Here is a 12,701-nt window from a genome sequence, read left to right as displayed (position 1 = left end):
TGCGCGGGGCGGGGCCCGCACACGCCGCGGAAGCTCCCGGGCCCCCGGGCTCGGCGCTCCCCGGGAGCAGGGCGGCGCGCTGGGCAGAGCACCCTCTCCCACCTCGGGGAAAGAGCTGGGCCTGAATACGATTTAAATTCAGCTAGATTAAAAACCACTAGGGAACCTGATTTCCGGATCCCTCTCAGGCTTAGACAGAGGCTGCTCCAGGCAGAAGCAGTTCTCAGCAGTCCTAGGGGCATGAGCCGTGGCGGTGGAGTACATCTGGGACGTAGGTGGCTCCCAGGGTAGGCTCAGGGCCAAGGAGAGCTTTGAAGATCAGGACACTCGGAGTCACAGGCAGCGCTTCACAGGAAGCCCTGGAAGAAGCGGAGGAAGAGTGCGATACAATCTCAGGAACCCACAACGTCGAGGCGATGGATTGTCACGGGAGCTGGCGTGCACGCTCGGGGTGATGGTTTGACAAGAGGGGGGAAGCACACTATTAAAGGCTACTCTATTTGGCTTAGCATTCTTTTCACTCCAACAGCTACTTCTGCGGAAGACCAAACCATCATACTGATGTTGAGCTTATTGCTGCCAGTTCCAAATCTTTAAAGAGTCCGTTCTGTGCAGTTATTTTGTATGAGCTCTACACTCCTCCCTTTACTCAGATTTCATGCGTGGCACCCTCTTTCTTCTACTCCATTGTTTCATTCTATCATTCTACGGTCCCAGAACTAACAACTGAAAAATAAATTGACTGGTTTCTTAAATCTCCCCACTCAGTGCCCGAAATAAACTGGGGTGTAAATCACAAGAAAAACTACTCTGTAGCAAAAAAAAGAAAACGAAACATTGTGTTGGTTTTGTAACGATTGAGATGGCTATTCAGCATCCCCCAGATCTGCCTGGCTGCCTCTTCCTGTTGTATCCTAAGGGACAGCAGGATGAGGGAAGTTTTCTTGACTTTTCCAGGTTCCATAATTAAGCTCAGCGCCTTCACAACTGTAGGTCACAGACACCAGGACACAGAGTCCATGACCCTGTACTGTGGCTCCCTCTGACAAAAGCATTTTGTCCAGAACCACTTCCACTCACCAAACCCTGCTGCAGCAGGCGAGGCTCAAGCTGTAGCCACCCCCACCTCCCTCCGGAGCGCCTTCCCAGCACCAGCGGGGCTCTGTTGATGCTGCTGAACACCCTGCATTCCTCTGGCTTCAAGCAGTGCCAGGCACCGCAGCTCACTGAGCCCATCTTTCCACCCAGTGAGAGCTGCAAGCTCCTCCTGGCCTTGTTCCACCAAGTGCCAGTCCTGCTCAGTTAACCTTCGGCAGTCCCTCAGAGAAGGCGTGGAGCCAGGGAGATCAGTGGATGGTCTCTGTGCATCCTTTGGAAGCTGCTCTGGCAGATGGAAACAAAGCAGCAGCATATTCACAGACCTGGGAACAGCCTGTAACCACTGGAGTGTTTTAGATGATAATGCACTTAGGTGCATCAGATTATTTATGCATTAAAAATCTGTAATTCTGACATGCCAAACAGATACTAAAATCCCAGTAACACGTCGGATTCCTTTGCTATGCTATGAACTAGAATTGATCATGGAGATACCTGCCAGGGTTCTCATGCTGTGTATCACACCCACCTGAGCACGTCCTGTGAAAGATTCAGGCTTTGGATAATAAGAAAAGTAGGGCAGTTGCTGTTTGACAGCTATGTTTACTGGGCTGCTGTTGGCAAACACACAGAAGGAAAAGTGCCAGTCCTAAAATCAAAATGGAACAGATTCTGCTTGATATGAACACAACTCCCCACAGGCTGCTGCAATGCAGTGGCATCTCAGTCCTTTAATTTCTTAATGACATGGCTGCCTGAAACCCTCCAGAACTGGAGACAGGGAGCTCCTAGCATCTGTAACACCAACACCAGCAGCTAGAAGGCCAAATTTTGGCTGTTTAATCTCACTGTGTTGCCTGCACCCTGCCCGCCTAGGTTACTTGTAATGGGAAGCAGAGTTTACTTTTGAGCAGTATCTAGGACACTGGAAACCTGACCCTCATTCAAACACAGAATATAATCCAACAAAGGCTAATTATTCCCTTCATTTAAACAGAATCACACAGAGAGCCAAACTGGACTGCTAGGTCCCCTCTCTCAGTGGAAGAGAATGAGAGGGAGAGGTACAAAGAGGCAGATGGTGTATCTGAAACATGCTTTGTGTAGCTTTTTATTACACAGGCAGGTTTTCCTCTTGCACCTGTTTCTACCACTCAAACATCAAACTATTTAAAGATGGCAAAAGGGAGAGAGGGTGTGGAGGGATACGATTCATTCTTTGCATTCTCTTCCCCAATACTTGCAGGTCCTTGATTCCCTTTTATGTGACTTGTTTTCAACTTTTTTTCGCCCCCCTTTTTCAAGACACTACCAATTTTCTGCTGGAGAGCAAGGAAAATTTGCACTTAAAGGGTTTTAATAAATTAAAGGCCCTCGGGGAGTTTTCCAGAGAAACTGAACTCAATTAAATTAAGGGCTAGGTCTTGGGCATCACTTCTTCTGAAATAAAACACAACCTCCAGCAAGGACATTTCATCAGATGACCAGTTAATATCGGTTCAATGTTTACAAAAATTCTCCCCTCTCCTTTAAAAACATGACAGTCCACTTTGGAGCATTTCTGCTCCATACCAATTAAAATAAAACAGAGGGGGGGAAAGGCAAAAATGCAATCTTCTAAGAACGTTAACTACAACTCAGGTCTATTCAATGTATGTGGTAAAAGCTATAAGGAATAATATTAGCTAAAAGGAATAATTATCTCTTCCCATATCCTGTGAAGACACTGTGGAACTTCTCATTTTCTCCCTGTTCATCAGTTCTGCAGCCTTCCTTCTTTACTGTGCATGGTCAATGTATAGAGCACCTAAACAGAGCTGGTCCCTACTGCTACCTGCAACACCATGAACCAACAAGAGCACAAGCCAACAGCAGCTGCCCATGTCTCCAGATGCAGTTATATTCTTCCACAGAGGAAAAATAAATGAATACAAATGCTCATCAGGAAAATTCCACTAATTTATTAGACGTCTTGTCCTTTGTAGGATAGTTTGAGCCAAACAAGTCTGCATATTTAAATACAAAATACCTTCTGAGTCACAGGAGATTCCAGAAATGCCAGAACTCTGAGCTCCCCTCCCTCAACACAGAGAATAATCTCTCCCCACCCACTTCTCTGCCCAGGCCTGCACTGCATCCACATTAGGGTCTCTGGCCCATCTTCTTCAATGTCCGGTTCAGCTGGAATTAGAAAAAGCAAAGATCAGAAAAATACACAGTGATTGATACACACTGCTGTTGCCCTCAGCAGACTTTATCCAATGCCTCTTAACTCCTTCCTCTCCAACTCTCTGACAAGAGAGCTCTTGAGCAAATACAGTGTGTCAAGCAGAAGGGGAATAAGTAGAACTGTCTCCTCTCCAAGAGAGCAGAGCAAGATGCAGGGAGAAGATTCAAACTTGTAGCAGCGGTACCACAATCTTGTATTAAGTTCCCACATCTCAGTATTCTGCCCTCTGAGTTTCCAGTGCAGAACAATCTCCATTGGGAGAGTGTAGCAGTGATAGAATGTCACCTCCTTGCCAAGCCCAATGCTGAAGCCATCTATGCTCCAGAAATCTCTGAGGCCACTTTCTAGAGGCATAGTTATGAAGTTAGAGATACGATTTTGGTTGGGTTAATGACAGGGACACCACATTTATCTAGCTACAATGGACAGTTAACTCTTCTCCTTTTCCACTGTGGCTCAACTGAGCACTTCTCACAAAAACACCATTCCTCAAAGGCCAGCAGCTGCTGCTTAGAACACCTGCCTTTGCCCAGTGCCTTGCAGAGCCAAGGCTAAGTCCAGCATGGAATTACACAGCTGTCTCACACAAGTGTGGATCCTCGAGGGCCTACACAGCCCAGTGACTGCCCCATGTTTCCTACAGAGCTACACAGCTCTCCTGCCTGGGCCTCACCTCCTCAAACTTGTGGATCTGGCGGATGAAGAAGTCTCCATAACGTCGAGCAACCTTTGTGTCTGCAATATGGATCATATCCTGGGAAGAGAACATGATGAGATGAGGAAAAGGACTGTGCTGCAAGACAGCAAGAACTGCCAAACACATGGATCAACCTAAGGAGCTTCACCCCAGCCATGGTTCAGCATCATACATATCTGATCTGCCTGGTCCCACAGCATCCATCCAGTTCTCCTTAGGCTGCCTTCCCTCATACCTTTGCCTGGGATGGGTCACCAGTTCACATTGTGTGCACTTCCCACATTCTTACACACTCTGCTTTTGTCTTCCTTGCAGCAGTTTGACAGTTCCAACCCCAGATCACATTTCCCTCTTTTCAGTCATGCTATATGCCATGAGAGCTGGGCTGAGACATGGCATGAGACCTTGCAAAACAAGGTCTGCTGTAAGGACCAAGAACACAGGGTAACCTGGTCTCCTTCCTAGCAAGAAACCTAATGGTTACTGCTATCTTCTTTGACTGAAGTCCTACAAGACTCTTTGCTACACTTCCTGCTGCTGGAGCTCCAAGTGCAGATGGTGATAGCCCCACACCTTGTGTTTAGATTCCTCCTAGAGCAACCACAACTAAATGCTGTTCCAGTGCAAAGCAGACCTGTAACACGACCAAACAGCATCTCTGCTTTGTCAAAGAAGGGAGAGATGTGGGGGACACTACAAGGACAATCCCACCTGACACACAAACAGCAGCACTACCTGTCACTCAATTATCACCTCCCAGAACACTGTCCAGCAGTTCCTTATGTCCTGGGAAAGTGTCTGTTTTCTAGATATGCTGACTGCCAAAGCTGCCTCTGATATTCCATCTCTCTCCATGCATTGACACTCTTTTTATGCAGGGCTATAACTTCACTGTGGGTAGCCAAGCCCTATAAATGGCAAAGGAAGAAGGAATGTCTCCCACAGAATGGAACAAAACTAAGTGCTGCCAGTGAAAGAATTTCCTGGGTGAAAGAATTTCCCAGCCAGCAAGTGGCAGATACCAACCTTGTCAATGTAGAAGTCAACCTCAGAGGCGGACTGGAACTCTCCATCCAGGGCAGATATGCCACTGGTCCATACCAGGTTCTTCATCTTGTGTTTGAAGACGAGCAGCTGGATACGGAACTCCTGCTCTGTGAGGTCTAAGAAGCCGGCCAGCTTCGCCACAGGCATGGTGGTGTAGAGCTTGAGGAAGCTACGGATGGTTGAGAGCTGGGCCTGCTGCTGAACTTCATCAGCGAAGACCTTGAGCTGCTGCAGGAAGGGCTCCTTGTGGTAGTTGGGGTGCACATTGTCATAATTAGGCACCACAGGGGAGAGGAATTTGGGGCAAGCATAACTGAAGAGCTCCTCATAGACCTGCGCGTCGCCCTTCTGCATGCGCAGCATCTTGTCCCCGTACTTCTCACGCAGCTGCAGGTGGATGCTCTCGTCTATGCGCATGGGGTACATGGTGAGGGCGATGGCCAGCAGCGCGTGCATCTGCTCGTTCTGCTTGTTGATCTGAGACAGAGAGGAGACCCTGTCAGCACAACAGTGTGCTCAGGCTTTAGGGTGCCCAAGAGAGCTGGCAGCTGCACTTTGCAGAGGAAGATCCTTTCCATAGAGCACTGACGGTCCTAATGCTCAAGGGGGACAGCACAAAGAAGCAGTGCCTCTGGGCAAAGCAAATGGATGAATGACACATCAAGGCTGAGAGGGCTGGACAAAAGGAAGGTGCAGAGTAAATGCATCCAGAGCCATGCAGAACCCGGAGGGGCACGAGTGAATTTGACTGTTTTGGTACAAGAACATGCAGAGAAGGGAAGGCAGACAGTTTAACAACTATCTCCTGGCAAGGGACAGTTATCAGGGAGGTCAGTGAAGAAAAGACCAAGAAAGAAGATTTAGCTGAGTGTGGGATGAAATGGACAGCTATGTGGCTGTCCAACTTTTTGAAGTGTCATGGAATTCAGACTAGCAGGATTTGGCTAAACGAAGAGCTAGGAATTAATCATGAGGATAAAACAATGACAGCAGGTAAAACAGGCACCAAAATCAGAAGGTAAGACAGCTTAGGTAGAAAGAGAAAGGAGCTTTGTTACAGCCATGTCTGTGAATGGTTATCAGATAATGGAAATATATCTGACAACGGCAGCAACCTGAAGTGCAGCACTGGACTAGAAACACAACTAAGTCTGAAGGAGCATCAGCAAGAGTATCATCAGCAGCTGATACTCATTAACAACCCTGCTCTAAGTAACTAGTAACATAGCTAAGAGAAAATATTGTCATTTGTGGCAAAGGAGTTCAGAGGATCCCCAGTCATCACCATCAACAAAGCCCAGGATAATAGAGCTGGACTATTAGACGTAAGCTATCAGGTGATAGAGGAGGGATGGGAAAGAAGACAGCAGCTTTCTCTTTTGGGAAGTCTAGTCTATTCTATCTCTTACCATCTCATACTTGTAGGTTGTCCTCTGAAACATGCTCTTTGTCCTCTGGATGTAGAGGAGGATGTTGGCGAAGACACGGATGGCATCCTGGTAACGCCGCATCATAAGGTATGCGAAGCCCACGTAGTAATAGGTGGTCACCTGGCACTCAGGCACCCGGGAGTACATGCTCTGAGAAGGAAGGAGTAACACGCTGTATTAAAGGGGAAACAATCCAAACTGCTTGTCAGCCACAATCCATAGTGAAGTGAAATCTTCTGATTTCACTCCCATCCCAAACAGAGAAAGGAGAGAGTTAATTCAGCATACCAGACCTCTCGCCCATCCCTGCAGCAGCTTCCTCACTGTTTTATTAGATCATCCCATTTCCTATGTTTTCCAGTTTCAGCTTCCTGCAAGGAGAGGACTCTTGCTCTGTGCCTAACATTGCTCTGCTCAGTTCCCTTTCTCCCTATTTCACTCCACATCCTGTGCCAGACAGCACGTATGTAGATCTGTGCCAAGCCTTGGCCCAAACCCATAGCAGCTGAACTTTTAATAGTCACAAGAAGCACTCAATTCTAAGGCAAAAACAGCCTAGGTGGAATCAGGCACAGTGAGAACAGCAGTCAAAAATACAAGAAAGAGCCACTGACAAAGGAAAGAATGGCGTGTTCAGGTAGTTACTACTGCACTACCACTTGCAGTTCCAGCAGTATTCTCTGTAACAACACTGCCCTGCACAACACGGCAAACCTCCTAAAAAACTGAGCAATTGTGCTGCAACAGCATCAGCCATTATCATATGGCTTGATTTAATGCCAAAGCTCCAGCTGTGCTCAGCCACGAACTCCTGACAACTACAGCAGATACAAACAGTTCCTCAGCTGGAAGACTCGCTACAACAATTTTTCACCAGCATGCTTGAACAGAGACATTTGGAAGACTGCAGAAGGGTTAAAGCATGTTGCAGTACCTTCTTGTTGAGCTCGATGTTCTCCAGCACCTTAATGGCTTGGTAGTAATCTCCCAGCAGGGAGTGCAGACGAAGCAGCCCAACCAGGCTGAAATAGCCCAGCATCTTGTACAGGGAGTGGCGCCCATATTCACCAGCCACACTTTCAGGATCACCTAGGGAAAAAAGGAACCACAATGCCATCCTCCAAGGAAGCAAGCTTCCATTTCAATATTTTTCTGTTTGAAACAAAGGGAGCAAAGCCTGAAATGTCATCACTGGTACTTCTCACCTAAGGCTAACAGAACCAATTCCCAGCCAATCCATACACTGATCATGGGTTTGATGCAGCTCCCAAACAAAGTTAAGCAACTTGGACCAAATCAAAGCAAGGCAGCACAGACACCAGTGCTGCTTGGCACCACCCAAAGCTCACCTCCACTTGTATAGACCTCCAGCTGTCGGTTGATGTTGGATTTGTCTACCAGAGAGTGCAGCACATTAAGAACACTGTGGACGTTCCAGATCTTGGGGTTGGAACGAAGGAAATCGATTTCCTCTTCAGACTTTTTGGCTGTTTTACAGCGGTACTGGCTGAAAGACTGGAACTGCAGGAAAAAGCAGAGATTCAATGATGTGCAGCTTGTTTGGAGATGCTCAGCTAAGTGCACTAAGCTTACAACTTGCTGACACAACTGCATTACAGTAAACTACAAGTTGCATTGAAAAAAAGTTTCATTTGCGATCACATGGAAATCAAAATGGCAGATCATATCACCTTTAAAGCACCCAAAAAGTTATACAGTACAGAGGGAAAGGCCAGGAGACAGATCAAAGCAGAAAATTAAACTCTTAAACAATTAGGAAAGGCAACTAAGCACAAATTTTCTGTCTGAACAGGTAGAAAAGAGAATGACCAAATTATAAGATTGTTTATTGTATGTTTGCATACACACATCTTCTTCCCCTATATGCACATGTCCTTTTTGTTCTCAAGATTGACAAGACAACACTTGAGGAATTCCAGGCAGCTTTATAATTAAAAGTTACAGAAATGGGAATATATTCTCTAAAGAGAAAAACCAATGGCATTTATGATCTGTACTGTTGCACTCAGTGTAAAAATCTTAACGTCAAGATCTCAGACCACAGCTTATTTCAAATCAGGTCATCAATCTCTCAATGCATGCATAAAGGCCCTAATGGTTAAGAAAGACAGGAATTTTGTTCTGAAAGAGAAATAGGCACAGAAGTTCAAGATTCCCCAAAGAGCACCCTGTAACTTAAAAATCTGTATGTTTACAACTACTTCATCCACCTGGTAACACAAGAGTAACAGTGATCACCAAAGATTTTCAACCTGCAACCTATGGAAATCACAGCAAGGGAAGAGATGGGAAATTTATACAACTAATAAAGGCAAGGCCACCTTAAAATGGTCCAGTTTTATAATGACATACCTGGTATATGAATTCATCAATGATATCCCAGAGCCACTGGTTGGGCAGTTCCAGAGGAGCAGGGCCATCAGCATCTGCAGGAGAACAAATGAGAAGGTTAACACCTTCAGCGAGGAAGAGTACTGTCAGAACTGGAGGAATAGACAAATTAAAGAACGCAAGAATTTCCCTGAAATGGGAGATGGAGCAGCAGATGGATGAAGCTTCCAGTAGGGCTGAGATACTTTGAGCTTTGACTACCTCAACTGCTTTCACTTTCAAAGACTGTGAACGTGCAAAGGGTTAATCTCTTGAGTGTGACTGCTCAGCAGCATCAACTCTCAAGAAAACACAGATTGCAGGGGTTTATCCTAACTGATCCATTCTCCACATGAGGTTTGGCAGAGAGTCACAAACACTAACATTTGTTCCAAGAGGAGTTGACAACAGTAAACAGTTGTGAAACACTGCAAGTTTTCTTTAGCTTACTGCTTCATTTTACTTTTTATAAAGATAGGTGAAGCAGTTCTCAGCAAGATAGAAAGATAAGTAAGTTTTGTTCTTTACAGTATTTCAGAAAGCACTGGAAACTATTTCTGCTTTTTGTGGTTTTAAATTCATGGATGTAAATTGCTCTTCATTCAACAAACTCAAACATGGAGAGAGCTTATAAAATACCTTTCCCCCGAAGATTTATAAACATTAAGCTCTTATAAACACTGCAGCTCTTCTGACCTTTCTTCAGCTCTGCCCTCTCCATCCAATCTTTCTCTCCAAAATTCACAAACTAGAAATTAATTGCAGCGACTCACTGAGGATGTAGTTGAAGAGATTGCAGTAGTTGTAGTAGGACTCAAATCTCTGCTCCAGCGTGGGCCCCCCCTGCAAAGAGAAGTCAGCAGAGTCTGCTTTATTTCAAGCAGGGCAGGGGGGAGTTCATGGGTAACAGCACAAGAAGGACAGTCACAATAGTAGAGGATCTAGTTCAGGAGTGCTAGAGCCAGTATTCAGCCAGGACACCCACCAGCATCACACAGAAAACCTGAAATTGTAGCACTGTTGTCTCACAAAACAGGGATGACTTTTCCTGTAGAGCTAGCTTCTCCCAAGATGCTGAGCAGTTAAACCTCCTATGAATATTCTGCATTAACCTTCCCTGTTCCCCTCTGCTATTCAGATTCAAGAACTTCCTACTACCTTTTTTTTTCCTTCTCTGCTCACAAGAAGCCTTAATAGATCAACAATTCTATTTCTGGACATAATTTCTAAACATTTTGACCTACTGGTTCTTGTCTCAGCTGGAGACACTGAGTCTGAGAACTACTAACAGCACATCTTGAGAAACCAGTTTTTCCTGTTGAAGCCTGGCTTGGGTTAACACAGCAGCCTTTTAAAAGTGCCCATTTCTCCACCCTCTGGTCCACAGTAAAACTGCAGTTATTACTTATTTACCCATAAGTCATGCATCTGCTGAGATTTTTTCCTTTAAGAACCAAGTATTATGACTTTCTCACTGATTCCAAAGCAGCTTAAAAAAAAAATGCAAAGTTTGCTCACTGAGCATTATTCCCTTCATTTCCTTCTTCTCCATCTTTTATGCTAGCCATGTTTCCCTTTTCACAAGGCACTCTGATCCCACGTAAGGTTTTTAATGACACCTTCCTCTTGTGACACCCCTTCTCACTGCCTGTTCATTTGAAGAGAAGCTACAAAGCAACACATATAAGCAATAACCAGAAAAATTCAGTTACTTTCCAACACCCCCTTCTTCCCTAAATCACTCACCATTACATTTGCTGTTAGCAACAAAGAGTCTCCTGAACACTCAGATCCAGTCTTCTGATTCACCTGAGCTACCAGAGAAATCTGCATGCTCATCACCACCAAGCCTGAAGAGACAGCTAACAAGCCTCAGATGGACAATCAAGTCTTTCTTGCTTTTCAGCACCCAGTGAATCCTTACTAAACTAAGAAAAAGCAGGAATTTTAAGTTTTCCTAAAATCAGTGTGACTTGCAGCTCATAAACCCATCCAATCCTGCCTTGGAAAGGTAAGGGGAACACTGATACTGTACTGGCAGCAAGACTTGTCAAGTTTGCTGGCAAAGAGAAGCCAGCATGCAACCCACAAGAAGACACAGGGCAAACACTCACGCTGACTTTGGCGTAGATGTGCCTGTAGTACAGCTCCTTGTATAGTATCAGGAAAACTGCATCTGGAAAACACGACAGAAGAGGACATTAGCAAGCCACAAGGCCTATTAGCCTCCTGCCACAACAATAAAGGGAGACACTAAAAGACATTTTGCTCAAGTCTGGCTTCTTGCCAGGCATCTGCTGAAGGAGTTGTCAGAGTGAACAAAGGCAACTGAGTCAGGCAGTAACAAAGCTGTGCACCTGCTAACTCAGGATCAGGAGGCATTCAGTTCCTTCTCTCTCTGACAACCCAAGGGAAAATGAAAGACTCACCATTTCCAACCTGAGGAGCAATGGCCTCAGCCTCTGGCCATGGAGTGTTCTTAAAAAACCTTTCTGTCAGTTTTGTCCAGCTGAAAAACAGACACACATGCGGTATGAGAAGCCACTTCTCACTCAGTATGACAGTGCTGGAGTCAGAGGTGACAACAGAGAGAAGCCTTGGACTTGGTGAAAGCTGACCAGTACCACCAACCCCTGTTACTAAGTCCAGTGTTGAAGCAAAAAATGAGAATTGCAAACTAAGCAGTGAGACTTCAATTAATCCCCCAGGCACAAAACAGACATGAATGTCACTTCCACATTCCCTCTATGTCAAGCTGACATGACTACAAGCCGGAGTGAAGCAGCTGTTGGGAAGAGACACAAAAGCTACAAAGCTACCTCACAGCTCTCTGCAAACTGCCCGACTAACACCACTGAGATCCATTTTTGCAGCCTCCCTTCCTCTTAGGCCAGGGCTGACACTTCCCTTCAGACAGATCACAACTCATGTACACTTACATTAGCCTAATGGGCTGGAAATGTGGGGTCTTTTTCCCCCACACTAACCAAACCTGTTTCAGAAAAAGCCCAAGTTCGGAACAGCACAGGTAGTAGTCAGCCTTTCCTTTGAACGGCACCACAATTAAAACAGTGATTTCCATCTGCTGGAAAGGTAGTAATGTACCTGTTCTCATAAATGTCCTGGATCTCGTACACCTTCTGGTCAATAACATCACTGGAAACACGGCTGGCCTGGAGCTCGTACACCTTCTGGTCAATGAGATCTGACACCGTCTTGTGAAAATACTGAATGAAGTTTTTGATCACTTCGGGGATCACCTGGTAGGTCTGCTGTTCGTACTGGCGCTCGTAGGCCAGGTCTTGCTTCGGGTCTCCTGCGGAGAAGCAGCAGTGAGGCAGCCGCCTCCCGGCCCGGGCCGGGCCCACAGACCCAGCCGGGCGCTAGCAGGCCCGGGGCGCGCCTGGGGCCCTCACACTCACCCGTGTGCATATCATAGTCGTTGGAGTAGGCGTAAGGGTCGTAGGCGGCCTGTGGGGAGAGGGCAGCAGTGAGTCCCCGCGAACAGCCCGGACACGGCCCCCGCGCCCCCCAGACCCCGCCGTCCGCACCTCGTTGTCGTAGTCCTCCCCCGGGTAGGCCATGGCGGCGGCGCGGCACGGAAACTGCTCCGGGCGGAAACACGGGACTGGCGCGGCGCGGGCACAGGGCGGGGCGGGCGCAGGAGCGGCTGAGCCCTTCTATTGGCTAAAACAAGTGCCTGTCTTCATCCTGCTGAGCTGTCACAGGCCGGCCGTGGCCCTCCTCTCTATCTGATTGGTGAAGATAACTGCCAGTCAGGCTCTCCTGGTCACCGCCTCCACTTCCC

At 46.6% G+C, this 12,701-nt stretch overlaps 1 protein-coding gene across 1 annotated transcript; it reads right to left on the bottom strand.

Annotated features, from left to right (window-relative positions):
• Positions 1-3,039: 3,039 nt before the first annotated feature.
• Positions 3,040-12,618, bottom strand: LOC131592704 (eukaryotic translation initiation factor 3 subunit L). Its single transcript, XM_058864409.1, has 13 exons — positions 12,445-12,618; positions 12,316-12,364; positions 11,999-12,209; positions 11,323-11,402; positions 11,008-11,069; positions 9,667-9,736; positions 8,876-8,949; positions 7,852-8,023; positions 7,437-7,591; positions 6,482-6,652; positions 5,052-5,549; positions 4,002-4,082; positions 3,040-3,279 (listed from the first exon to the last, which is right to left on the bottom strand). The coding sequence occupies exons 1-13, from the start codon at positions 12,475-12,477 to the stop codon at positions 3,241-3,243; spliced, it is 1,695 nt and encodes a 564-aa protein (XP_058720392.1). The 5' UTR covers positions 12,478-12,618; the 3' UTR covers positions 3,040-3,240.
• Between the last annotated feature and the right edge of the window lie 83 nt (positions 12,619-12,701).

The sequence above is a fragment of the Poecile atricapillus genome, chromosome Z, assembly GCF_030490865.1.
Source record: "Poecile atricapillus isolate bPoeAtr1 chromosome Z, bPoeAtr1.hap1, whole genome shotgun sequence".
NCBI classification, from domain to species: domain Eukaryota; kingdom Metazoa; phylum Chordata; class Aves; order Passeriformes; family Paridae; genus Poecile; species Poecile atricapillus.
Note: the sequence above shows the minus strand (reverse complement) of the source record. Positions and strands in the feature narration are given on the sequence as shown.

What these genes read in the sequence shown, in the direction of transcription:
- LOC131592704 (XM_058864409.1), bottom strand. Translation starts at nt 12,477, where the DNA reads ATGGCCTACCCGGGGGAGGACTACGACAACGAG. An exon ending in TTGATGAATTCATATACCAG is followed by an intron (nt 8,024 to 8,875) that starts GTATGTCATTAT and finishes TTTTTCCTGCAG; the next exon opens with TTCCAGTCTTTCAGCCAGTA. An exon ending in CAACCTACAAGTATGAGATG is followed by an intron (nt 5,550 to 6,481) that starts GTAAGAGATAGA and finishes TCTCTGTCTCAG; the next exon opens with ATCAACAAGCAGAACGAGCA.